Source organism: Pteropus medius, unplaced genomic scaffold (genome assembly GCF_902729225.1).
Source record: "Pteropus medius unplaced genomic scaffold, Ma_sr-lr_union100, whole genome shotgun sequence".
Taxonomy (NCBI): Eukaryota; Metazoa; Chordata; class Mammalia; order Chiroptera; family Pteropodidae; genus Pteropus; species Pteropus medius.
In genome coordinates this window covers 2,656,122-2,680,406 of record NW_024350923.1, presented here as the reverse complement: position 1 = coordinate 2,680,406, position 24,285 = coordinate 2,656,122, and the positions used below count along the sequence as shown (strand labels likewise).

At 61.4% G+C, this 24,285-nt stretch overlaps 1 protein-coding gene and 1 long non-coding RNA gene across 2 annotated transcripts in view; one reads left to right on the top strand and one right to left on the bottom strand.

The window, feature by feature from the left end:
* Window positions 1–23,952, top strand: part of ANO1 (anoctamin 1) — a 146,795-nt gene extending 122,843 nt beyond the window's left edge. The window contains 12 exon segments of the mRNA XM_039840594.1: window positions 2,222–2,296; window positions 5,585–5,786; window positions 5,940–6,051; window positions 7,010–7,040; window positions 7,043–7,075; window positions 8,720–8,820; window positions 9,394–9,539; window positions 11,578–11,730; window positions 16,452–16,504; window positions 17,330–17,514; window positions 21,298–21,403; window positions 23,063–23,952. Of these exon segments, the coding sequence (XP_039696528.1) occupies window positions 2,222–2,296; window positions 5,585–5,786; window positions 5,940–6,051; window positions 7,010–7,040; window positions 7,043–7,075; window positions 8,720–8,820; window positions 9,394–9,539; window positions 11,578–11,730; window positions 16,452–16,504; window positions 17,330–17,514; window positions 21,298–21,403; window positions 23,063–23,305 (1,440 nt within the window). The 3' untranslated portion in view covers window positions 23,306–23,952.
* Window positions 12,542–14,678, bottom strand: LOC120584710 (uncharacterized). The gene is made up of 2 exons (XR_005648100.1): window positions 14,096–14,678; window positions 12,542–13,503 (listed from the first exon to the last, which is right to left on the bottom strand). It is a non-coding gene; the product is annotated as an uncharacterized LOC120584710 (long non-coding RNA).
* Window positions 23,953–24,285: the final 333 nt, after the last annotated feature.

The following is a 24,285-nucleotide window of genomic DNA, read 5'->3' as shown; positions in this document are numbered from 1 at the left end:
TATCTGTCCTTGGCATTGTGTCCCGTGGACAGAGCTCGCTGGTTCAAAGTGGCCAGGGGTCACGGTTGCCGATCCCAGCTTGGGGACAAGGTGGGCGCACAAAAGCCCCCTCTGGGGCCCCAGTGCCTGCAACATGGCAGAATCCAGCTTCGTCCTCACGCAGCCGCAGAGAGGGTGCGTTTCCCCCAACCCCCCTCAGTCTGAGCGGGCCTCGAGGATGCGGAAGAAGTAGCCACCAAAGCAAGAGTCGTCACCCCTCAACAGGAGACGACGGTCCCTCACTTTAACCAGTCCCGTCCCGGGGCACGCTGCCTTGCGAGCAGCCGCCCTGTGGCCTCGGCCGGCTCTGTTACCCCTCTGGGCCTTGTTTCCCCCTCCTAAAGGGACAGGCATGGACGCCACTGCCCCTGGGTCCCCACAGGCCTCCACTGTGGGCCGTCAAGACCCGAGTTCCGTGTGGCAGCCTCAGCCCCAAGCCTGTGTCACGGTGCGCAGCCCCAGGCCCATCCACCCCGTGGTGTTTCGGCGACACCTCTTAGCCTGAGCACGGATGGGTGTTTCATCCTCAAGGGGGGAAAGTGGCTGTGTGACACCCGTCATGGCCATTGAGGTCAGGGACGTAACGAAGCCCAGATGGAGCCAGGGCAGCTGTGCCAGGAGGCCCCCCAGACTCCCAGCCCCTCTGCCTCTTCGGTCCCATGAGAGCAGCAAGGTGCAGGGGTTTTGTGTGGAGGTGCGTGGGAACCCAGGCCCTGTGCGCCTCTGGCGGGCCACACTCTTTATCGTCTCCTCTGTTCCGTTGGCTCCTGGGGCGACTTCATGATTTGATTTCCTCCCAGCTATGGCACCAAATTCGTTTCGAGGGAAAATTTAAAAATCCCCCGCATCAGTGCGCTAGCTTACGGCTCTGGGCGCAGCCGCCTTGGTGGTGGCATCAAGCGCTCCACGCGAACCGAGCATCTCTGCGTAAACGCGCCCCTGAACCGCGGCGGCCCGTTCCCGAGACCAGACGGGCATCACGCGGCCCCGTGTAGCCTCTTTTGTTGCCCGGGTCACAGTCTTCCCGTGAGAATGGGGGTCTCTGCTGTCTCCAAGTGGCTCAAAACGCCCAGAGCCGGGATCAGCCTTGGCAGCGAGCACACAGGGGCCGATGGTGGCCTTCTCGCCCCTTGCCCCACAGTGCTCTCTTGTTCCCTCCCCCGCCCTCAGAAGCACCGGAATATTCCAGAGGAGTCAACGAACAAATGGAAGCGGAGGGTTAAGACAGCCATGGCAGGGGTGACATTGGTACTTTTCTATCTGGGGGGAGCGTGCGTCTGGACTGTTTGCAGACGGCCAAAATCCGGTGTGTTTTCCTCCACGAACTCTGACTGTTGCACGGGGTTTTTTTTTCTTGAACGTCCACCTCGACGCTTCTTTGCCTTCCTGCTGCACCCAGCGAGCTGTGACGTGTGTTGAGATGTCACCGCATGGGCCGTGGCGGGTTCAGGGGGCAGGGGCAGCTCTGCTGTAGTCGGAGCCTGCGCAACGTGCTCGTCACCCCTGCCTGCCAGCGGTCTTCTCATGAACACGCATGCCACCTGCCCCGGGGACAAGTGGCCTCCGGTGTCACGTCGCCAGCAGCGTCCGTTGACCTAACACGTGAATTTTCCCATTTAAAAATCCACCTGATCCTTGGAACACCCCGGCTTAGTGACAAGCTTCTCTTTAAGGCTCTTCCAGACCCACAGAGCCTTCGGGCGTGTCGCCACAGTCCGCCATGGCTCCCTGGCAAACAGTGTTTGAACTTGTCATGCTACTTGCTTGTTTCAACGTGCTCCGCAAAGGAAAATAACTATTATGGTCTGGGTGGCAAAGGACAAAGCATCTTAGATCTGCCAGCCTTGGAAGTAGGCCTCTTGGCCAAAGAGATAGATCGTAGACACGAGCTTCTCCCCGACGTGGGCGCGATAGGCTGACGTAGAAAAGCATTCGGCAGTTGTATGCCCCGTGTGCAGAGGAATCACACAGTAAAAAGGCTGTTATTTCTGTTATTATGCGACATCATTTCAGAGGTAACGGGACCCCAGATGTTTCTTTGAGCACTAGCTGCTCACATTTGCGTGCCGCCTGCGGATTTTTTGGAAGGCGTTTATGAGTATTTGTTGTCCAGGTCCACACGCACACACGCATCCCCCGCCACAGTGGTTCCCACGGTGACCTGCCTTCTTTCCTGTTGCAGACGGACAAGGTGAAGCTGACCTGGAGAGACCGGTTCCCAGCCTACTTGACCAACTTGGTGTCCATTGTTTTCATGGTAAGTTCCGGAAGGCGGAGGTGGGAGGACATCTGGGAGCCCACGGAGAGCTGTGCAGTGCCTGCCCAGCCGTCACCATGGCAGGGGCACTCATGTGGGGTGGGGGGGGGGGGGTACGGAGAGCCCACCACCACCTCTAACGTGGGAGGGGCCGCGGTTCCTCTGTAACCCCCAAGGGGGCCCCCCACACACGCTTTCACGGGGGCCCCGATACGCATCTTTCATTCTGAGAGTGTCACGCTTAAGTAAGTAGTCATTCCAAGCCAGGAGTTCAGAGATATTGTTTAAGACAAAACTGAGGTGCTTTTTAGAGAATATCGTTAAATAAATAACACGCAGACAAGAGCGAAGTCAAGGCAGTGCCACTCGGGTGACCAGTGGCCTGCGACTCCAGGCTGGTCGACGCTGCTGAGGCCTCGGCCCCTCGCTCGCTGTGCTTTCATCCTCCCCAAGAGGTCAGGGCCACCTGTGGTCACTGCACAAATGACCGTCCCCTCGTCTAGCCCCGGAGCTTTAAGTTAGAGTCTTGTACAGCCCCCAGCCCTGTGGCCTGGCACCAGAGGCCCTGGCTTGGCTGCTGAGGGCCACCAAGGGCTGAGCATGTGCCCAGCAGCCTGAGGGCCTGGCAAGACGCATCTTGGTCCTCACAGCCTGGCTGCCCAACGTCGTCCCCTCCTGCTGAGGAAACTGAGGCCCGAATGTGTGGCTCCTGTCCCCGGCCACCGGCCTGCAGGCAGTGGGGCCAGAAGCCAGTCAGGCTGTCTGCGCTGAGAACCTGCCGTTCTCCGTGAACTCGAGGACACGGCGCCAGGGCTTGTCTTAGTGCTCCAGGTTGGAGGGGGGCCGGGGCCCCACCCTGAGTGGTTAGAAGCAGTGTGAGGACTCAGTTTCCCCTCATACAATCGGAGGGGCCTCAACTAGTGTGAAGATGTCCGTGGGGACCGCCGAGACCATAGTGCCACTCAGTGGGTCAGGAGGGCTGTGGTGCCATCAGGGCGACCGGGTGGCAGTGAGCCCAGACGCGTTCCGAGGGCCCTGGAACACATGCCCCCAAAATGCATGAGTGATGGGTCCCCTCTGGCCAGGCACTGGGCTTGGTGCTGGCAGGTAACCTGCAGGTGGCGGTCCCTGCCCAGGGCCTCCGGGGCTCACCCAGGGGGACAGTGGCGGAAGCAGGAGACTCAGGCACCAAGGTCCAGCCCATCCGGGCAGAGAACAGCAGTGTCACTGCAGAAGGACCAGCGAGGGGGTGGCAAGAGGTAGAGAGGCTGGCTGGGCCCTTCTTCTGCACCACAGCAAGGACTTGGCACCAGAGCCCTGGGTTCCACGTCATTGCCTTGAATGGTCTTCACAGGGTCTTAGGTTCCTGGGGTGAGAGGCAAGGGGTGGGTAGCAGGGGGTTCGGGGGGGCTCCATGGGGCGGAGTGGGCAGCATATGGGGGGAGGCGGTGTAAGGCAGGGTGGTGGGTCCCTCCACTCTGCCGTCAGACTGGCTTCCCTGGCCTTCTCCTCACCCATCCCGTGTCCCTTCTTGGTCACAATGTGGCTGCCCCTCCTCCAACATCACCTCTACTTTCCAGGCAGGAAGGAGGGGAAGGGCCAGGGGGAAGGAGGCCATGCCAGAGGAGGCAGCGCCTCTTTGACGGTGCTTTCCAGGAGACCCGCCCGTCACCTCTGCTTGCTTCACACTGGTCAGACCGTGTCATGTGGCCCCCCCCACCCCGAGCTGCAGGGAGGCTGGGACGTGGGTGCGCTGTCACTCCCAGCACAGGTGGGGGAAGTGGGCAGGGCACAAGCTGGCTCTTAACATACTGGTGACCCCATCACAGACGAAGCGATCGGTTCGGTCCGTCACTCGTATCTCTGTTCACTGAACAAATGTGGGTTGAGCACGTACGATGCTCCTGGTCCTAGAGACACCAGCTGCAGCCTGGCCCTTGGTTCCCCGCTTCCAGTGGGGATTGTCCCCCCCCGAAGGGAGACTGCCATCCCTCCTATCTGGCTTGCGTGTTGCGGGGATGCGCTGGCCCTCGGGCTGGGAAAGGAGGGGCACCTGGCTGAGTCTGCTGGCAGCCCCGCCTGGCAGCCCCGCCTGGCAGCCCCGCCTGCAGGCACCTCCCCTGGGAGCGGGAGCGGCCTCTTGGCAGGAGGCCGAGGGTTTTCCGAGGAAAGCCCTGAGCCCAGCAGGGTGCCAGCACCTCACAGCGAGGCCGCCCCTCCACCAGGCTTTGTATGGCCGTGGTCATTTCTCTCGGGCAGGGTGTGGTCGCCCTTTAGTCACTCGAAGATGTGTGCAGAAGCCGAGTCACCGGCCAAAAGCGCGAAACAGTTTTCCTAGGAAACCGTGACCGCTGTGGTCTGTCTCCCTCGGGGTGAGCCAGCTACAGCCTCTCCAGGACGCAGAGACACACAGCAAAGCCCCGCACCTCCCCGGACGGTCCCCACAAACAAGGGGACCACCCTAGCGGGCGTGGGGCCCGCCCTCCACACCCTTAACAGATGTAAACGTGCAGGGTCCCAGGACACAGAGGAGTCGGCATGGTTGACAACGAGGCCACTGCCTCGTCCTCAGTGTGTCCTCAGGGTTGCGATTTGCAAGCTGCCTCACCCCTACAGCAGGACAGGGTGACGATGGGGTCTTCCCGTTGAATTAGGGTCTTCGAAAAACAGGGAAAGGAAGCCAGGCAGACAGACGGCCCCACACGGGACAAACTTGGCACCCGCCGCAGTCTCGCAGGCAACCGCCAGCCTGAGTGTGATGGAATGTTCCGTCCAGCAGTGGGTTTGGCAAGATGAGGGGCTTGCTCTCTGGGACAAGCCAGAGGGAGTTGGTGGCTCTGGGAAGAGAAGGGACCCAGTCCTACCATCCCAGCCAGGCCTGCATCACTGACCACCCCCACCCCGGGGCCGCCGCAGCACCCATCCCCATGAAACAGTACTCCACCGAGAGGTCACTGCTTCTGCTCAAGGTCACCAGGGTCAGGGAGAAGCTCCCAGCTAGCAGTCAGCCTTCCGTTGCACAAGCGGGGCTGGTAAATCCCAGCCCGTGTGCTGGGTGACCTGGCCTGGTCACCTGACCTCTCTGAACTTCAGTGTCCCCTTCTCTAAATGAGAAACCAGCCCTCGTTCGTCTGTCTGCGATGCCCGCCCCGTAAAGCCCCTGCAGTGGGCGACTCGAAATGCCCGTCTCTGCTTTGAAGCTGAAGAGCTGCAGGGTCGGGAGGAGCTGGGCTAGGGAGGCCCGGTGAGCCCTGGGTGGCCCTGCCAAGGCGTCCCCTACCCCCGCAGGTTGCGGTGACCTTCGCCATCGTCCTTGGCGTCATCATCTACAGAATCTCCACGGCCGCTGCCTTAGCCATGAACTCCTCACCCTCCGTGCGGTCCAACATCCGGGTCACGGTCACAGCCACCGCGGTCATCATCAACCTGGTGGTCATTATCCTTCTGGACGAGGTCTACGGCTGCATAGCCAGGTGGCTCACCAAAATTGGTGAGTGTCCGAACCCCAGGGCCACCCCGAGGCTCCTGCCTCCTGCTGTGGGGCCCTGGGCTGGGCGCTTACCGCCTCTGAGCCCTATTCCCATGAGAGCTGAACACAGCGGTCAGGCTGGATGCTCAGCAGCATGCATCTCACCCTTTTCAGAGGTCCCCAAGACCGAGAAGAGCTTCGAGGAGAGGCTGATCTTCAAGGCCTTCCTGCTGAAGTTTGTCAACTCCTACACCCCCATCTTCTATGTGGCTTTCTTCAAAGGCCGGTAGGACCGCAGCTACTGAAACTCACTGCCTTCCCCGTCCCTCCCCCCAGCCCCGCGGAAGCCTCCCCTCCCCGTCTCCTGCACGTGGGGGCCACCTGGGCTGGGCAGAGCAGTCACTGTGGCTCCCTCTGCTGCCAAGTTCAAGGAGAAGCCTGGCACCTGTTAGGGTTTCAGGCAGTGGGGACCCTGAGCAGTGGGGACCCCAGAGAGCAAGGACTCCCAGCAGTGAGCTGCGGGTGCGCGCATACTGGGTGCGGATGACTCAAGTGGGTGAGGGCCGTGGGAGAAGGTGTGAGAACACCGGCCAGCTTGGTGTTCCAGGCTGGTGGCGGGGTGAACCCCATGCCTGGACCTCTGGAGCCATCCTGGGCTTAGAGGGGCCCGTGGCCCACCCACCACGACTCTCTACCACCCCGCCCACTGCCCCCGGCTGGGGCTGGCAGGTCTGATCCTAGAACCCTGCCAGAAGGCTCCTTCGTCAGCCTCGTGTGGTTTATGAGTCCCATGACTGCCCTCCCCTGGGGTGCCAGAGCCCAGCCAGGGAGTCCAGCCTCCCTCCACCCCAGAGCACCGGCAACAGCGAAGCAGGCCCCCAGAGGGCCCCTCCCTGCACATCCCACAGGAAGCAGAGAGGCGGCCCCAGGGACCACCCCTCCCCAGCCTGTCCGAGGGCCCCGGGGTTCCTCGGCCCCACGGTGGCGGTGGTGGCAGGTGGCATGGTCTGTGCTCTGGCATCTCGCGCCCTCCTGTTGAAGCCACATTTCTTGCCCCGATGTGGGTTTGGGCATCACACGAACACTCTACCAACAGGAAACCCTGGGCCCGCTTTTTAGCCGATGACACATCAGGGAGCAGGCTCCTGCTTCCAAAGCCACGGCTGGGCGCCCACCCCGCGTCCTCCCTCCCTCCCTGAGCCCTGGTTCTGTTCTCTGACCACCCCCTCCCCCGACCGTTGCAGGTTTGTAGGACGCCCAGGCGACTACTCACGTGTGTTATTTTCCTCGCTTCATTCCAGATAGAAGAGGTAATGATTGACACGCTCCCCCACACACTCCTCGCACACCCCCGGGTGCCACTCCTCCTGCTCTGTCCGCACAGCAAGCCGTGCAGATGGTGCCGACTCCGCGACGGGGGAGCCCGCGTCTCTCCCCCAGGCATGAGCTTCGACCTCATTAGATGTGTCCGTCAGGATTACCCCTAAAAGGGGGAGTCTCTTCAGAGTCAGTGAAACGAAAAAATTATACCGTTTTTTGTTTTTTTTTTTCTTTTCTCTTAAGATCTTGAATGTTTTTCTCTTTGGTTAAGTGGAGTTAATGAGGGAAAAACAGAATCCGCTATATTTTATACTTTAACATTGTAATGCCCCCGTCTGTCCCCACGGACACTGTGCTGGTGACCTTGGCTTCCGCTCAGCACTGCGGCCACTGCGGGTCTGGGGGTGCCCCCGCCACCCTCTGCCACCAAGTCCTGGCCCATTGTCCATGGCACAGGCCTCAGGGGACACGGTCGGCGTCCCTAACTCCCAGAATAACGCAGCTTATCGGAAAGGAAGGGGGTCCTTCCAATGAAGAGCCCGTGAAACCCCTAGGAGCAGGCGGCATCGGTGCCGGGCGATGTGCCAGCCTGGGGCGCAGCCTGGGGGTTCACCCACCCGGACATCCCAAGACGTGGGCGCCGTCCACAAGACTGGACGTTTGCCCAAAGCCCAGACCGTGCTGTCCCATTACGACGCGCCCCTTACCTAGGTGGCACCGTTACACTCTCAGTGTTTGGGGACGTTGGGGACAAAGCAAGGCACATCTTTTTTTTTTTTTTTTTTAATGAAATGATGGCTGTCCAAGACATATTTTTTTGGTAACAGTATAAACAGTTTTGCTGGGGACTCACAGGGGGGTCAGCTGTGCTGGGGGGTTACCCAGCGTCCTTCGAGTTCTCTTCACCTGGACAGGTTGAGCTTCTCATCCATCACTTGCCCACCCGGCCCCCAGCCTAAGGCAGCACAGCTCCCTAAGGACAGGGCGTTAGGCCTCTGCAGTCTCACCATGTGGCTTCCCAAATGCAGGGCCCGTGGACAGGCAGCCAGTGCCAGGGATAAGGGACCGATCCTGGGGGAGGACGGGGACCCCCGAGATCCAGCCGCAGCGCTCCCCGGCCCCGTGGTCCTCTCCGAGCCTGGTTCCAGCCCCGCTGGCCCACAGGCCAGGGACACGAGCTTTCTGGGGCCGCTGTACCAAAGGACTATAGACTAGGTGACTCAAAATGACAAAACTTTGTTCTCGCCGGCTCTGGAGGCCAGATGTCTGGGATTGGGGTGTTGGCAGGGCTGCACTCCCTCCCAGGTTCCGGGGGCGGATTCTTCAGGCCTCCCCCCAGCTCCCGGTGGCCACCGGCTGTCCTTGGCACTCTCTGCATGTAGACACACCTCTGGGTGCCAGTGTGTTTCTCTCCTAGAAGGACACCAGGCATTGACTCAGAGCCACTCCACTCCAGTGTGGCCTCTTCTTAACCTGGTCCCAGCCACCAAGACCCCTTTCCAAATTAGAGTCCATTCTGGGGTGCCAGGGTTGGAACATGGACCTGTCTTCATAGTGGAGCCGGGCTGCCCTCCCTGGGGCCGTGGTCCTGTCGCAGTGTCCTGGGGTCTGACGCGCTTGCTCTCTGCCCGCAGTGCGCCCCTGGGGGCTGCCTGATGGAGCTCTGCATCCAGCTCAGCATCATCATGCTGGGCAAGCAGCTCATCCAGAACAACCTGTTCGAGATCGGCATCCCGTGAGTCACGCCAGCTAGGGGCCCGGGGCCCGGGGGGCAGGCGGTGTGGGGCCTGGTGCCAGACGGGGAGGACAGAGCATGGTGGGCAAGGGGAGGGAGGGGCCGGCGATCCTCTGCCCCCCAGACCGGCTGAGGACGCAGGGTGCCAACGGCACCCCAAACCCACGTGCTCAGCAGGTGGAGGCCGTGCCTTCGGAACTGGGTCCCATTCCCTCCCTGAGGCACCCGGCCCTCTGGAGTTGGGGACATGTTGGATGATTTCCCATGATCCACTTCCTGTCTCCCCCGTGATGCCGACTTAGGGACACCTTCAGGGCCTCCCCATGGCTTTAGGTGGCCCATTGCCCTCCCTGTGCCTCTGTTTCCTTATGTCGCAAGCAAAGCAGTGACACTTGACCCTGACTCTGGGGGAAAGGAGGGAAGGGACCGTGGACAGAGAGGTCATGGCCAGCACGGTAGCCCAGGGTGTGGGACGGGTGGCTCAGCGGACGAGAACCACCGCCCGGGGTGCAGACACCAGCCCCCAGGCCTGCCCCGGGGGGCCCAGCTGAGGCGACGCTGCGGTTCTCACAGGAAGATGAAGAAGTTCATCCGCTACCTGCGGCTGAAGCCCCAGAGCCCCTGCGACCGCGACGAGTACGCCAAGAGGAGGCGGCGGTACGAGGCGGACTTCACGCTGGAGCCGTTCGCGGGGCTCACGCCGGAGTACATGGAGATGAGTGCGTGGGCGTGCGGGCCTGCGGGCGGCGGGGTCCTGTCCCCGGGCGGGCGGGCACTGCCGACGGCCTGGCACAGAGCAGGCGCCCAGCGGGCACCCAGCAACGGAGCCCTGGCACCTGCAGCCACGTCACCAGGCAGGAGGGTGCCCACAGGGCGAGGGAGAGAAGTGAGGAGACCAAGGGCCTGCCGCTCGCTTGGCAGCCTCCGGGCCTCCCTGGCCCCACTTCCCCATCCCCCGCCCTCTCCCCTCTGCGCCGGCCACCCTGTCCCCCGCCAGGCCTGCACTAGCAGGGCCCTGCCCGGAACACCGTCCCCTAATGCCACATGGTCCCCCACGCTCCTCCTAACTCAGAAGGAAAAGAACCTGGAGGCTTTAGAAAAGGAAGCGGTGTTGTTTTTAGGTGACATTCTCTGTCCCCACCCCCCAGTAAAGTCCAGGCTGAACCGCAAGCAGGTGGGCTGTTTACACTCAGCCTGGGGTCTGGGAGGGGGCCGCCCAGCTGCCTTTCCTGGGAGGACGGACCTCAAGAGAGCAGCATGTGTCTGCGGGCCACGAGACCAACGGTCCTGTCCCAGATTTTAATTTCTGTCGTGGCTGGAGGTTGAGTCCCATGCGCCCCTGGGGTTCGATGAAATTAGATCCTGGGGTAGGTTTCTCCTGCCCACCCGGGGACGGCCGCCGGTGTCCCGCACCTCAGCCCACCGTCTGGGGCGCACTCTGCGCTTGCTGGCTTTCACCCCGCCATGCCCGCTGCCTGTCTTCGCTAGGCTGGCTTCGGCCAGGACCCCGGAGCACACGGGTGCCCACCGGCAGAAGGAAAGGCCCAGCAGGGCCGTCCTACCTCCACCCCAGCCCCAGCAAGGCTCCCACTTCCCTCCTGCCCCCGTTCCTGGCCCATCCACGCAAGAGGAGTGAGGGACCCACAGCCTCAGCCTCAGCAGCCGCCCGGCCTGCATGCTGAGCTTATCCAAGGGCCCCCTAACCCCCGAGGCTTCACATGAGACCAGCGTTCATAGGAGCACCCCACCCACTGCGCTAACAATGGCCACTCTCAGCCAGCCAGGCAAGGGCGACGTTCTGTCGCTTCCTAGTTTACCGCCTGGCACGGAGTGCCAGGGACAGTCCCGCTGTTTAGTTCCTGAACCAGCCGCCCCACGCAGTTCTGCTGAGCAGTCTCCCAGCCCTCCTGGGGGCCAGCCCAGCGCTGCTGCAGCATCCGGCAGAGAAGCCCGGCTGCCGGCCTGCCCACAATGAGGACAAGGAGTGAGAGGGCGGGACATGAGGCAGAGGTGAGGGTGCCCTGGACAGCAGCTCCCCGAGGCCCGACGGCAGGGCACACAGCGATGCTGGTAGACACCCCCAGGCCCAGGAACCTCCGGCTCAGGGGTGCCCAACCCCCAGGCCGTGGACCAGTACCAGTCTGTTAGGAACTGGGCCACATAGCAGGAGGTGAGCGGCAGGCAAGGGAGCGAAGCTTCATCTGTATCTGCAGCTGCCCCCAGCGCCAGCATCACCGCCTCAGCTCCGCCTCAGATCATCGGGTATTAGATTCTCGTAGGAGCACGGGTCCCTGGTGCCACAAAGGTTGGGGACCGCTGTGCTAGCTGATGGGAGCATAGGGCCCAACCAAGGCCTTCTGCAGCCCAGACATGGATGACAGAGGCTGGCCTGTGTGCTCACTGGGGCCTTTTTCTCATTATGGGTGACTGAAAGTTTAGATATACGGTAATTGAGTACACGCCCATTATTCAAGAGTCAACAGTGAGGTCCACTGGCAGCTCCGTCCTGGCCCCGGGTCACCCCTACACGTGTGCAGGGTACACACGGCAGGCCGGGCGCCCACCAAACCTGACTCGTTCAGCTCCGCGGCTCAAGGCGGCAGGGACCGCCAGGGACCCCCGTGTGGGAGGCGGGGCCCGGCGCATGGGAGGTGGGGCCTGGCGCGTGGGGAGGCGGGGCCTGGCGCGCGGGAGGCGGGGCCTGGCGCGTGGGAGGCGGGGCACGGCGTGTGCTCAGGGCCTCCGCTGTCTTTGCAGTCATCCAGTTCGGCTTTGTCACCTTGTTCGTGGCGTCTTTCCCCCTGGCCCCGCTGTTCGCGCTGCTGAATAACATCATCGAGATCCGCCTGGACGCCAAAAAGTTCGTCACCGAGCTGCGAAGGCCGGTGGCCGTCAGAGCCAAAGACATCGGTGAGCTGACGCAGGGTTCTGAGCGTGGCGGGCCGGGTGGGGGAAGCGGTCCTGCGCTGCAGGAGCCGGAGCCGGAGCCGACAGAGTGGGGCAGGCGCAGGTCCCCACGGGCTCCTCGCCGCACCCCGCCTGGGTGGAGGCGCAGACGCGGGCAGGGGTGACGCGAGGCCCCACGGCCCCTAACCGCCCCGACCTCCTGACTCCTGAGAGGTGCCAGCCACGGAAAGAGGCAGTCCCAGATACCAGACCCTCACCGTCCCTGAGGCGACCTCCTCTCAGATGGTCCTCCACACCCCCTCCCACGTCAGGTGTGTGGGCCCCCCCCAGAGCACAGAGCTAGACCGAGGGAGAAGCTCGTGTTAGCTGCTTAGCTAGCGCCTTCTGACAGAGTGTGTCATGTGATCACTTAATATTCACCAAAAGGAAAGGAGGGAAGGAAGACGCCCCCTTCCGCTGACGAAGGAAGAGCATTGCCTGTAGGGGTCCAGGCCCAGAGGCAGCCGGGGTCACTAAGGGGCTCCTCCTCCATGCGGAGGAGGGGCTGGGCCTTGGGGTGGCACCTCTAATGGCAGCACGAGGAATAACTCATAATAGAGCGTCAAAAATGGAGCCACCTTCCTTATGGAGCGGTGAGCTCCCCGTCAGCAGAGGCATTCAAGCGGATGGAGGTGCCCGTCTGGCGGGGCTGGTAAGGGATGCGGGGAGATCGAGGGCAGGGCTCAGAGCCCCACGCGTGCCTCGGACAAAGCCGGCCCCGCGCCAACAGGGACCGTGCCCGTCTTAAAGGGAGTCAACTTAAACCAGGACCCAGTTTTCACGGTGACAACGTAAGAGTCTTTATCGGGATTTTATCTTGAAACGAGGTAGAAGGTCACAAAAACATGTTCATTTGACCTCCTGTATGATACAGTTTTAGTGAGAACAGCACTTGTGTGCTAGCTCTTGAAATACACAGATTGGAATGCACGATCGAGATGTCATTTGTGATTTTACCAAAATGAGGATTAGATAGCAGCGTGGTAGGACCCCATTGGGCTGGTTTTTCGTGGCCAGACACAATCTTGCTAAAAGGCAGGGCCTCCAGGAGCTTCTGCAGCCCTGGGCGTTGGGTCATCCCCGTGGGCATCCCATCCTGTCAGCGTCCCCGTGTGGGCCTCTGCTGGCGGACGCCGTCCTCCACTACCCGCCGCCAGGTAGCCTCAGCTCCGGCCTCTACACGTGTGGCCTCCGAGGCTGAACTGCAGGAAACTGCCATTTTTATGACTCAACATGCTCGTGCACCGGTGGCGTCGGCCGGTTCACCCCACAGCCCCGCGTGTATGCGACGGGTCCGTGTATGCGACTGGTCCGTGGAGAGACTGTGGCTGGGAGACCCTGGCATTCTGTAGGGAGGGACACATGAGCCAGACCGGGAGGTGCGGCCGTCACCCTGTGCTGTGGCGCTTCGGCTTCCCTCGGCCGCAGACCATCAGCAAAGACTCAGCGGGCTTCCTGAGTCTTTGCACTGGACGTCCTGTAAGCTATGGGTATGATTTAAATGGTCGTGAAGGCCCCCGAGCCAGCTGGCCCGCGGAAGTCCCTTCTGGCCCCTGATCCGTCCCACCCGTGGCCTCTCTCCCGCACATGGTTGGGGCTCAGCACCCAGTTTCTGGGAAGGGCCAGAGAGTCAATGTTTCGGTCCCCGGTCCCCACGGACCAAGAGGCCACATCCTCGAGTCAGAGCAGCCGTTCTCACCAAGAGGCCAAGTCTCCCGTGTCTTCTTCATCTAACACCTAAAAACGTAAGAAGCCACTCTTCGCTCGTGGGCCATGCGAACACAGTCCGTGTGCTGGGATCGGGCCACCACCGGGTTTGCAAAGCCCCTCTGAAGTCCCAGGTGACACCGCCCAGGCCCCCTGTAAGCACATCACACCTGCTCCGAGGGCAGACCCCAGGGAGTGGTGTCCGGCATCAAACATCTCCCGTGGGGCTCAGCTGTTGGGTCCCCGAGGAACCTCATGAGGGCTGTCGGTCGGATCCTCTGCCCCACCGTCTGGACGGGGACTCTGAGGCCAGGTGGCTGAGGCAGAGCCGAGCTGGAACCGGAGCGTGCCAGACCTCAGCCCCTCGCCGCGCACCTCTCTCAGGACGGGGCGGCCTGCTAGGCGTGCCCTGGGCAGCCCTTGGGAATGCTGGAGCTCCGTGCCCAGTGGCAGCAAAGCAAAGAGTGTGGCCTCCCTGTCACTCATTCCTTACAAAGGCCGGATTCTCAGGTGCCCAGAGGCCCACGGCGCGTCCACGGTGGCTGTGTTGTTTGCTTTGGCACCCTTTGCTGGGCAAAGCCCTGGCTGTCCCCTGCGGCTACATCCTAACTCGCAAACTCACCAGGGTGAGAGAGCCTGGGACGGCCGCCCGGCCTCCATGGTCCCGCGTGGCTGTTGTTCCCACCGCGAGCAGGGCTTGGACGCGCACATCTTGGGGATTCTGGCTGCCGGCCCCTCCCCGGGCCCCGCGGGTCAGCCGCCCGCTTCCTGCTTTCCGCTTGGCTGGCTGCAGACATCTGCTGTCTTTCACTGGTTTGTTTACGGGCTCCGCGCTGTGTGCTTTCCTTGAAGAGGCTTTTGTATTCCTCCTGTGATCCGTGTGCGGCCTGTGGGGACAGAGGGCCCCGGTGGCCCCCCATGACCTGCATCCACAGGGCCGGGTGGCTGGGGGAAGCTCCGCCACAAAGCACAGGCGCCCTGATGGCACAGAGAGGGGGCGTGGCGTGTCACCCCGGGACCCAGCCCTGTGCGTGGGAACGGGCTTCGGCTTCCTGGCTCTGACCTTTGACACCAGATTAACGTGCTTCCTGCTCTCGCCCTCCTCCTTCAGAGGCTCCAAGTGACAAACTTCTGCCTGCTTTCAGCTGCCGGGCACTGTGTGCGGTCAGGGGTGACTAAACACCTCCCCGTCTGTTCTTGGAAAGGGGGCTTAGCGTCCCTGGATGGCAGCCAAGCCTCCGAGAAGCTGGACGCTTCCCTCTGTGAGATTTCCATACGGGGAGCCCAGAGATTTTTTCCCCCCAAGCATTGTCCCCTTTTTCCTGGAGACCATCCGAGTGGCGGCTCTCACCCTGGACTGTGCGTCCCTGGGAGGGAGGGTCAGGACTCAGAGGGGCTGGCGTCCTGGCTTCACGTTTTTGGAACACGATGACCCCAGTGTTCTGGTGTGGGGACCTCGCAGACGCCGTAGGTCCAGACATAAAGATGGCACTGCACTCGTGGGACAGGCTTCGCTCCCGGCTCCAGAGCGCGCTCCCTGGCCCATCCGTGTCTTGTTGTCACCTTTCTTGGCTCATCAGGCCAGTCACTGGGGCCAGCCGCAGATGCCATTTCCTCCCGCAGAGCTTGGCTGCTGCCTCCCGTGGGAGCCCCGTGCTCGGACACTTCAACTTCCCGGGCTCACCTGTGCCCCAGCACCCCACCTCGGAGGTCTCGAACTCAGGCCCTAGGAGGCCCGAGGGAGTGGCCAGCACACCACACAAAGAGTGCTCTCACGGCCACCAAGCAGGGTGCGTGGCTGGCTTCCTGCTCCACGGGGAGGGCAGGAGACAACCACGGTGGACAGGAGGCGGGAGGGTGCCCACTGCCTCCTGCATGCGCGGGTCTGCCGTGGGCACTAGGGCTGTCCCAGAACTGTCGCCAGTCAGGGCTGGGGAGCCAGCGTTCTCGGCACCTCGCACGCCATCCTGCACGCAGCCTCCGGCCTGTGGTGTCTAGCTTCAGGGCCATGCGGGCCTGACCTCGTCTGTGCAGGCCGCCAGCAAAACAAGGCCTAAGGGTCAGGCCTGGGAGACACCCCACGATGCTCACTGCTCTCCCGGCCTGAGCAGCCTCTGCCCTGCGTAGAGAAGCCCCACCCCGCCACGTTCTTCTGTGATGACGGTGACCCAGTGACCGGCCCTTGCCCCTCCCGCCCTTTCTGAGAAGTGCTGGTCATTCTCCGTCTCACATCTGGGGCAGGGAGAGTGAGCGCCCGGCGCAGGGTTCCTGGCCTGGTGGGGCTCACTTAGGGTGGGGTGGGGGTCAGGCCGGGCTGCCGGGCCCCCTTCCAGGAGTCAGAGCATCGAGGGCCCACAGCAGGGCCTGCGCTGGCCCCTGGATAGGACACCTCCTTCCTGGGCCCGGCCAGCAGAGGGACACGTGCTTCTCGGGGGGCAAAGTGGCGAGCCCGCTCATCTGGGGTCCGGCACAACACTGTGCGTGGCGGCCAGGAGCAGAGGCGCGTCCAGCGGGAAATGGTTTGCTCCTCACTGAGAGCACATCGTCCCACTCAGGACGTGAGCCGGCCTCACCGGCTGGATGCCGCTGGCTCTCTGGCCCTGGCCTGTCCCTAAATACAGTCATCCTAGTGCTAGAGCCACATCACACTTCCAGGACACCGAACCTCGTGGGTTTGGTCTCCAGGCTCTCCGAGCAGAAGCTGCACCCAAATGAATCTGCGTTGCTTTAGAAAATAAACAGCACCCAAGCCGGTGAGCGTAGACGCGGGTCCGCAGGAGCCGGTCCGCAGCCACTCCCTCGAGCCAGCTGTGTTTCGGCGCCTCTTTCAGAGGCTGCGGTCAACTTGGCTCCCCCGGGTACCCCCACTGAACAGCTCCCCACTCTCAAGCGTCCGACTGCACCCCCAGAAAAGTGCCAGCCGGAGCGACAGAGCCAGCAGCAGGAGCGTTGTAACCCTGTGCTTCTATTTCCCCCAGGAATCTGGTACAATATTCTCAGAGGCGTCGGGAAACTTGCCGTCATTATCAACGTAAGTGACATCGGGACCTCGACCGATAGAAGACCTGCCCGAGCTGCCACCGGCCGGGCGTCCCTTCCAGGGGAGCTAGGCAGGTCTCTGCCACCAGCCTGGGTGCAGCCCCGGGCTGGAGGAGTGTCTTGGTTGTATTGACATGTTACAGCAAGGCCCGGGTGGCAATAATAATGGCAGCTACTATTTATTGAGCATCTAGAATGTTCCAGGCCCTTCTGAGCTCATTCAGTGCACCCACTCACTAGTGCACACACAGCTCACGGAGGCAGGGAGATGTCACCCCATCTTACAGGTGAGAGAGCCAGGCACAGAGAGGTCAGAGGACTTGCCCAAATCTCGCAGCCAGAAAGAGGCAGAGCTGGACTTCACTCCTGACCGGCAGGCTCCGGGTGCCTGCTCTGATATTGTCACCATGCTGGCTGTCCCAGAGACAGCTCTGGGACAGGATGAGCTGGGCGAGAACTTCAGTTACAAAGCACTGTCCCCTCCCTGCCTCGTTCCCTTTCAGACGAGCCGGGAAGGCAAGGCAGGTAAACTGGGTGTCATTGGCCATTTGACAAGCAAATAGAGGCACAGAGAGGTTAGGTGACTTGCCCGAGGCCACGCAGCCAGTGAGAGACGGTCGGCGTTCATCCTCACGCCCTCCCACTCGGGCCACCTGTCCCCAGCTCCTCAGGAGTACCCCCAGCCCTTCATCTGCCCACCGGATATTATGGTCACGTTTCCGGCTCGTGGGCAGAGTGTCACACGGCCAGGTGCCGGCACCGTGGGGGGTGTTCCGTCCCCCGCTGGGGCCCGCGCTCACCCACTGTCTCCGGCCAGGCGTTTGTGATCTCCTTCACGTCCGACTTCATCCCACGCCTGGTGTACCTGTACACCTACAGCGAGAACGGCACCATGCACGGCTTCGTCAACCACACGCTGTCCTCCTTCAACGTCAGCGACTTCCAGGACGGCACGGCGCCCAGCGACCCCCTGGACCTGGGCTACGAGGTGCAGATCTGCAGGTACCGCATTTGGGGGGATGTCCCCCGTTCCAGCCTGGATTCCTTCAGGGGCAAGTCACAGAGCAGCTCGATCTCATTTTAGAGAAGAAAAAAACAAAACAAAATGATCCCGGGGGTAAGGATAGGAAGTAACTGACTAGGAAGTTCAGGGCAGCTGCAGGCACAGCTGGATCCAGGGGCTCGGCCGCCATCAGGCCCTGCCCGGGCACTGCCTCCCCTCTCTGCTCTCCTGCAGGCCGGCATGGAGTCCTGGCGGGCAGAGGGGCCCCAGCAGCTCCTGCTTTGCATCCGCCCTGCCCAGCAGTCCCAGTGGGAGGAAAGTCTCCTGAGAGTCGGCAGACGCCCCAAGATTAAGTCTTGCTGGCCTGACTTGGGTCACAGGCCGATCCCCAAATCAATAGCTGTTGCCAGAGGGCAGAGAGCTCTTCCTGGCCAGGCCTGGGCTATGTGCAAGGTGTGAGGAATTGGGGGAGTCCCAAGGAAAACTAGGGCACTGTGACTTAAAGAGGGGGTGATGGATGTTAAACGGGCCAAAGCAACAGATGTCTGAGACAGACAGACTGCAGGGCCCTGCCTGCTGACCAGGAGCTTGGGGCGTGCAGGGGGCACCCCAGGGAAGATGGAGGCGGGGCAGGGGTGAGAGGCAGAGCCGAGACCTGGCCGTTCGCATGCGTCAGCCCGGATGTGCCAGCCTGCGTCGCGGGCTGTGGACTTGGGAGGGGGTGACGTGACCCCTGCTGTGCAGGGCCTTGTGCAGGGGAATGACGTGAGCATAGATGGACTGGCATAACGGGCGAAAGTGGCCGGAAGCCCAGCCGAAGGGCGCGCGGGGGCACATTCCGGGCGAGCAGCGAGGCGGGTCAGAGCGGAGGTGAGGATGGGCGTGTTTGTGGGTGGGGACGGCAGCCCCGGTTCGTGTCTCTGCAGCATAAAGTGTAGAGGGAGGGGGGTTGTTGAGACTGACGGCACATCCGGGCTCCCGGGGTCAGGAACCGGGCTGCTGCCGTGCTGTTGACCATGGCTTTGACGTGAGGCTGACAGCAGGGAAGGAGAGTCCAGACACCGTGTAATCACGGTGCACTCAGCATCCGCTGACCGTCCCCCGGCCTCTCACCCAGCCGAGACTCAGCACGCAAAAGCCCTCGGGGGCAAAATACACGTCACGCAGCCCACGCGGGGAAGCTCGGCCCTTCCCGCACAGGGGAGGGTGTTCACCCTGACTTTACACGTAGTTCTCATAAGCTGACCCATGTGTCCCCATCATGCTTGACCAAGCAGCAGGGAGGAGAGGGGACACCCAGGTCCAAGGCACTGACAGCAGCAACAAGTGGCCTGTGGCTGCAGGGAAAAAAAAACAGGCTCAAGAAATAGAAAAACAGCACACAGTAGGGCGGCTCTGGGAAAGGCAGCCGAGCGCCCCAGCAGCAGACGCTCCCGGCTGGCCCCGGCTGGTTGGAGGGCAGTGACACGCTGTCCCGCGTGCTCTGGGCCAGGGAGGGGACCGCACCTGCCCTGGGACCTGGCACAGCCGTGGAGGATCAAGCCAGAGCCAGGCCTGCCAACCGGGGAAAGCAAGTGACACGCCAGACACGCAACACCACACGGTCTCAGCTTCCAATTCCCACCGCCCGCACGTCCGTGGCGCACACGTCGGAGCAAGGCCCTGATGGTCTGCCCCAGCCCTCCACGTGGCCCCTGGGGGAGGACACGGTGTCAGCAGCCGGGAGCCAGGAAAGGGGCAGCTGATCCTCCCGCAGGCACATGCTCCAGGCGCCAGGCAGGCACAGCCCAAGCCCCAGGCTTCCGGTCTGGACTCCCCACGAGTCAGGCAGCACCAAGAACACTTGCACTTGACCTGTTTCACTAAAGGTGAATTTTAGAGGAAGAGTGATCAGGAAAGGGTGGAGAAATATGTGGTCATTTTATGAGCGGTCCCCTCAGAGGCCCCTGGAGGAGCTGGTGGCCGGGGGAGCAGAGGCCAGCCTAGCCTGGGGCGGCGGGTGCAGGGGAAGCGGCCAGCAGAGCTGAGAGCTGCGACGCTGCTGGCTGCCGTTTGTCCCTGAAACGGGATCATCTCATTGAACGCTCACTGCTAGCATCGTTATCCTCCCCACGGGAGCTGGCAGGCTGCTGACGAAAGCCAAGGAGAAAAATAAGCTCTTCTACGATCGAGGTCAGCATGGGTGGGGGGCGGGGAAACATCTGGACCGGTCCGTGAGCAGTGGGCTTTGAGGGATGCACAGGAGTTTGCCAGGTGGGCCAAACACGTTTCCCAGCCTCCCGACGTGGTTGGCTGTGAGCATAGGGACAGAGCAAGGAACAAACGCATGTGGCTTCTGATGCTGGGAGGACACGCTGGCTGCGGTCCCCGCTGGAGATCGGGTTGTACAACCTACGCGTCGCCCAGCAGCTGGCACAGAGTGTGTTCCCAGCCTGATCCTGTCTCTGGGGTTGGCAGCTTGGCCCTCAGGGACTCCCATCCAGCTCCCTCCAGACGCAAAGCTCTGTGGGCAGCGGCCCCGTCTGTCGCATTCCCCCGAATCTATACTGGGAATGGGGCCCGGCACGTCGTGGCCTGTCGATAGAGTGAGGGAACGCCAGGCCAAGGCCCAGAGGGGCCGTGCAGCTGCCCAGGGACACTCACACCGAAAGGCAGGAGCTGGACCTGGGTCCAGGCCCCGGCCGTGCCCACAGAGCCAGGTGCTACTCTCCTGGCCTCCGCCCCTGGCCCCCAGCCTCTCAGTGACCAGCAGGGCAGACCTGCGACCCAGCGGCCGGAAGCTGCCCCTGCCGGCCTTTCGCTGTCAGCCCCATTAAACTCACACGTCCCCCAAATTCAGGGAGCAGTCGGGGGGCCTAGGTGGAGACAGGAATCCAGGTTCTTGTCCTAGGCATCTCTGGGCCTCCAGGAAGGGAACGGGAAGACCTGAAGCATGGGAGGTGGCCGTCACCCCACTGGTGCAGTAGGGGACAGACAAGAAATAAAGATCGGGGTACGGTGGTAGAGCCTTGGGGGAGGGGGGCGCATACGAGGGCGCTTGTCCCTCCAAGCTGGACGTCGACGCGCAGTGTCTAAAGGTGGTAAGTTGGGGAGGACTGGGGTCACGTGGAGATGAGGGGCAACAGGCCACAGCCAGAAGAGACAGCAGGCGATGCCCCTGGACTCTGGGCCTCGTGGGGACAGGTGGCCGGCGGGCCCCAAGCACACCGGTTGTGTGTTTAACCTCCTATACAGGCCGCTTCGAGAAAACGTTTAGTTTTTTCCAATAGTTTCCTCTGCAAAGAGGGGAGAGACTGGACAGGTGGTTTTCAACGTGGGTTTCATGGAATGCAGCCTCGAGCTGTGAGGATGGTGGGTTTGGGTTGAGGTCAGGGGAGCCAGGCTTAGGGAACCCCACCCTGCTTCAACCAGAGAGGCCCCGCTTGCTTTGCATGGCCTGCTGAGTCTCACTCAGGCAGGACTCCTTTTTGGAAAAGGGGCTTTACCAGATGGCCCCAGAACCCACTTGTGGGGGCCTACGGCTGGACCTACGGGGACACCTCCAGGGTCTGCATTTTCCACAAAGCCCCTCGGGCCCTGCCCAGCCCACGATGGGTCCCGGCCACCCCACTCCAACACAGAGAGAGAGGCACCAGCCACCTGAGCCACTAGCCTGGGGCGGTGCCCCTGAGGGAGGGCCCTCTGCCTGAGGCTTTCTTAACACTCTGTCCGGAGCTACAGGGTACCGGGCAGAACCCCGAGTTCCTCTCGCAGGCCCACCCTGACCCCGTCATCTCCCGCAGGTACAAAGACTATCGGGAGCCCCCGTGGTCAGAGCACAAGTATGATATCTCCAAGGACTTCTGGGCCGTCCTGGCAGCGCGGTTGGCATTCGTCATTGTCTTCCAGGTGCGTGTGTCCTGCGGGGTTGGGGACTGGGCCCCGAGGACGCTCTCTGTGCTCAGAACGGGCCGGGAGGCGGAAGCCAGCCAGGGTCGGGGCTTGGTGCCTGCAGAGCTTGCTCCGGGAGCCCCAAGGGCCGGCAGCCCAGGCACCTGTGAGGACAGGTCCCTGGAGGACCCCATGAGAAAACGGGGCCAGAGGAGGGGCACCAGGGCTGGCAGAGGGCAGGCTTAGTTCAGCACAAATGGTCTTTATCGAAGGGGGCACTGCAGGAGGGAGACCCCGCCTCAGTCTCCCCTCTCTGTCCCTCACCGCCTCTGTGTAGCAGGAGATGTCTCCTGTGGACAGGGCCAGTACAGGCAGGAGGGCTCCCAGGGGACTCCAGCCCCCGGCCAGCAGCCAGGGGACTTGGCCTCATGCGGCCCATTTCTGGGGAGGGAAATGAGCTAATTCTGAGGCCGGAGTGATTCCCAGTGGACAGGGCCCCACATTAGGGACTAGACTAGCACCCATGGCATCTGACGTCCCGAAGATGGGGGAGCATCCTCAGCCACAGGAGCCCTGCTGAGGTTCATGTGTGCCTCCCTAGCACCTGGAATCCCGGGAACTGGGTTCAAGCCCCAGCTCTGTCCCTGGCACACAGTGTGGCTTCAGGCAGAATGTCCACTCCCTGAGGCTCCACTGCCTCATTTGTCAGCTTTTCAGAGCACTCTGCAGTCAGAACAAGTGTCCGGGCCGGGTTCCTCAGAAGCAGAGCCTGAGACAAGGATTCTGTGCAAACGGGTTATTGAGGGAAGCCCCCAACAGAGGGAGGGAGCCCAGCAGGTAGGCGGTCTTGGCTGGAGACAGCCCTGCCTGGCCCTGCGAGGCGCCCTGGGCCCACCTCGAGGCAAGAGAGCACCTTTCGTCTGCTCACGCTGGCCAGTCGTTGGCTGTGGGCTGTCCAGGCAGGGAAGAGGGACGGGAGGGGGCAGTTCCCTGGAGAGGGGGCAACTGTGAGCATTAGCAGCCGACATCGGCCACAGCTGGGGGCCAGGAGCACCGACTGAGAAAGGGGGCTAGAGACACAGCTACCTCCACGACAGAGCAACTGAGTCAGCGGACGTGCTAATAAATCATCACTAGACAGGAGTTTTTAAAAAAGCAAAGATGTTGGTGATTTCGTAAAAGCCAACTCGTCTGCGTTCTACGCACCAGAGATTTCTCTAGTGAGAAACGCTCGGGGTGACCCCGGGAGGCCCTGCAAACTGCGAAACGCCTTCGGAATCATCGGAGTTTCGGTTCCATCCATTTTTGTGCTGTTTTTATCTAAATGGTTTTCTTTAAAGCCTTAACACTTGCCATATTGGGTGATACGTGATCACTTGGATCATTTCTTAAGCCTTCCAGCCAAGGAATTTGGACTCCTTCAGAGACCTTCCCTATTCGCTGAGCTCAGATTCTTACAAGAAAGCTGGCGAACATTTCTGAAGGGCCTGCTGGCTGGTTTCCTGCCTTGTTTATACTTTCTGGGAAACCGAGGCCCAGGGAGCTCAAAGGTGGCGCCTGAAGTCACAGGGCCGGGACTGACGGGGTCGGCGGGGGGAGGTGCTGCAGGCGGGGAGAGGTGGTGGGAGCGATTCCGGGGCCCTCCCCCTCACCCCCGCATGCCGACTCTCTTTCCAGAACCTGGTCATGTTCATGAGTGACTTTGTGGACTGGGTCATCCCGGACATCCCCAAGGACATCAGCCAGCAGATCCACAAGGAGAAGGCGCTCATGGTGGAGCTATTCATGAGGGAGGAGCAGGGCAGGCAGCAGCTGCTCGACACGTGGATGGAGAAGGGCCGGAGGAAGGACGAGCCATGCAACAACCACAGCCCCAAAGCCGGCCCGGACAGCCCTGAGTACCACGGGGGCGTCCTGTAGAGCCCCCGGCGTCCCCACCGATGGGACCCTCCCCCGGGGCAGGCGGCTTCCAGCCCCATCAGGCCTGGTGGTTCCATGTTTATAGCAGACCTGGCAGACCACCTCCTGATAGGACTTTTTTTTTTTTTTGGTCTTTTTTCTGTTGTTGTTTTTGGTTTGTTTCCTCCTCGTTTTTGCACAAACCCGTTAGGCAGGGACATTTTTTTTATCTTCATTATTCAAGGTTAATCGGAATGATTGCTGGGGATAGAGCGATAATGCGTGCGAGTGCCAGCGAGTGCGGGGGGTGGCCTGGCCCCACCCATCAGAGGGCGTGGGAGCATCACCTTTACTCTTGGAGAACTGGAGGGGTGCGGGTGGCCCTGAGGAAGCAGGTGACCGGCACATTCGGGGTCCCCACTGTCAGCCACACACCTCCCGCCACCGCCGTGAGCTGACCTCACAATCGTTCTGTCCTCCTTGTGAGAAAAAGTCAGGTCGACAGTTGGACAGGCGGTGAGAGGACCTCAGAGCCATTTCTAAAGATGACGTGAGAGTCTCAAGAAGTCTTAAGGTTCCCAGGGGCACATTTGCAGCTTTAGGATATTTATTGAGGTTTTTTTTTTTTCCAAATCGATTCTACGGTGGATTTGAGGGGGTTTTTTTTTCCTGTAGCTCAAAGGTGGAAGGAATTTATTTTACTAGTTAATCAAATATCATTGAGAGGAATTTAAAATACTGTTACTACCAAAGATTTTTCTTAATAAAGCCTTCTATTTTGGTAACACTTCTCTCTATTCTTACTTTCAGGAATGTTACTATTGGATAATTATGTTTTTAAGAGCTTGTAAAAACAAGTCTCGTAGACGATGTGAATGTTCTAAATTGGCAGCAGTCTAAGCTGAAATAGTCGTCTGAAATTTCTCAAGCACCCAGACAAACATAAAAGGGAGGGAAGGAAACATAAACGTGTTTGTCTTGAACGTGTGGTTGGTGTGACT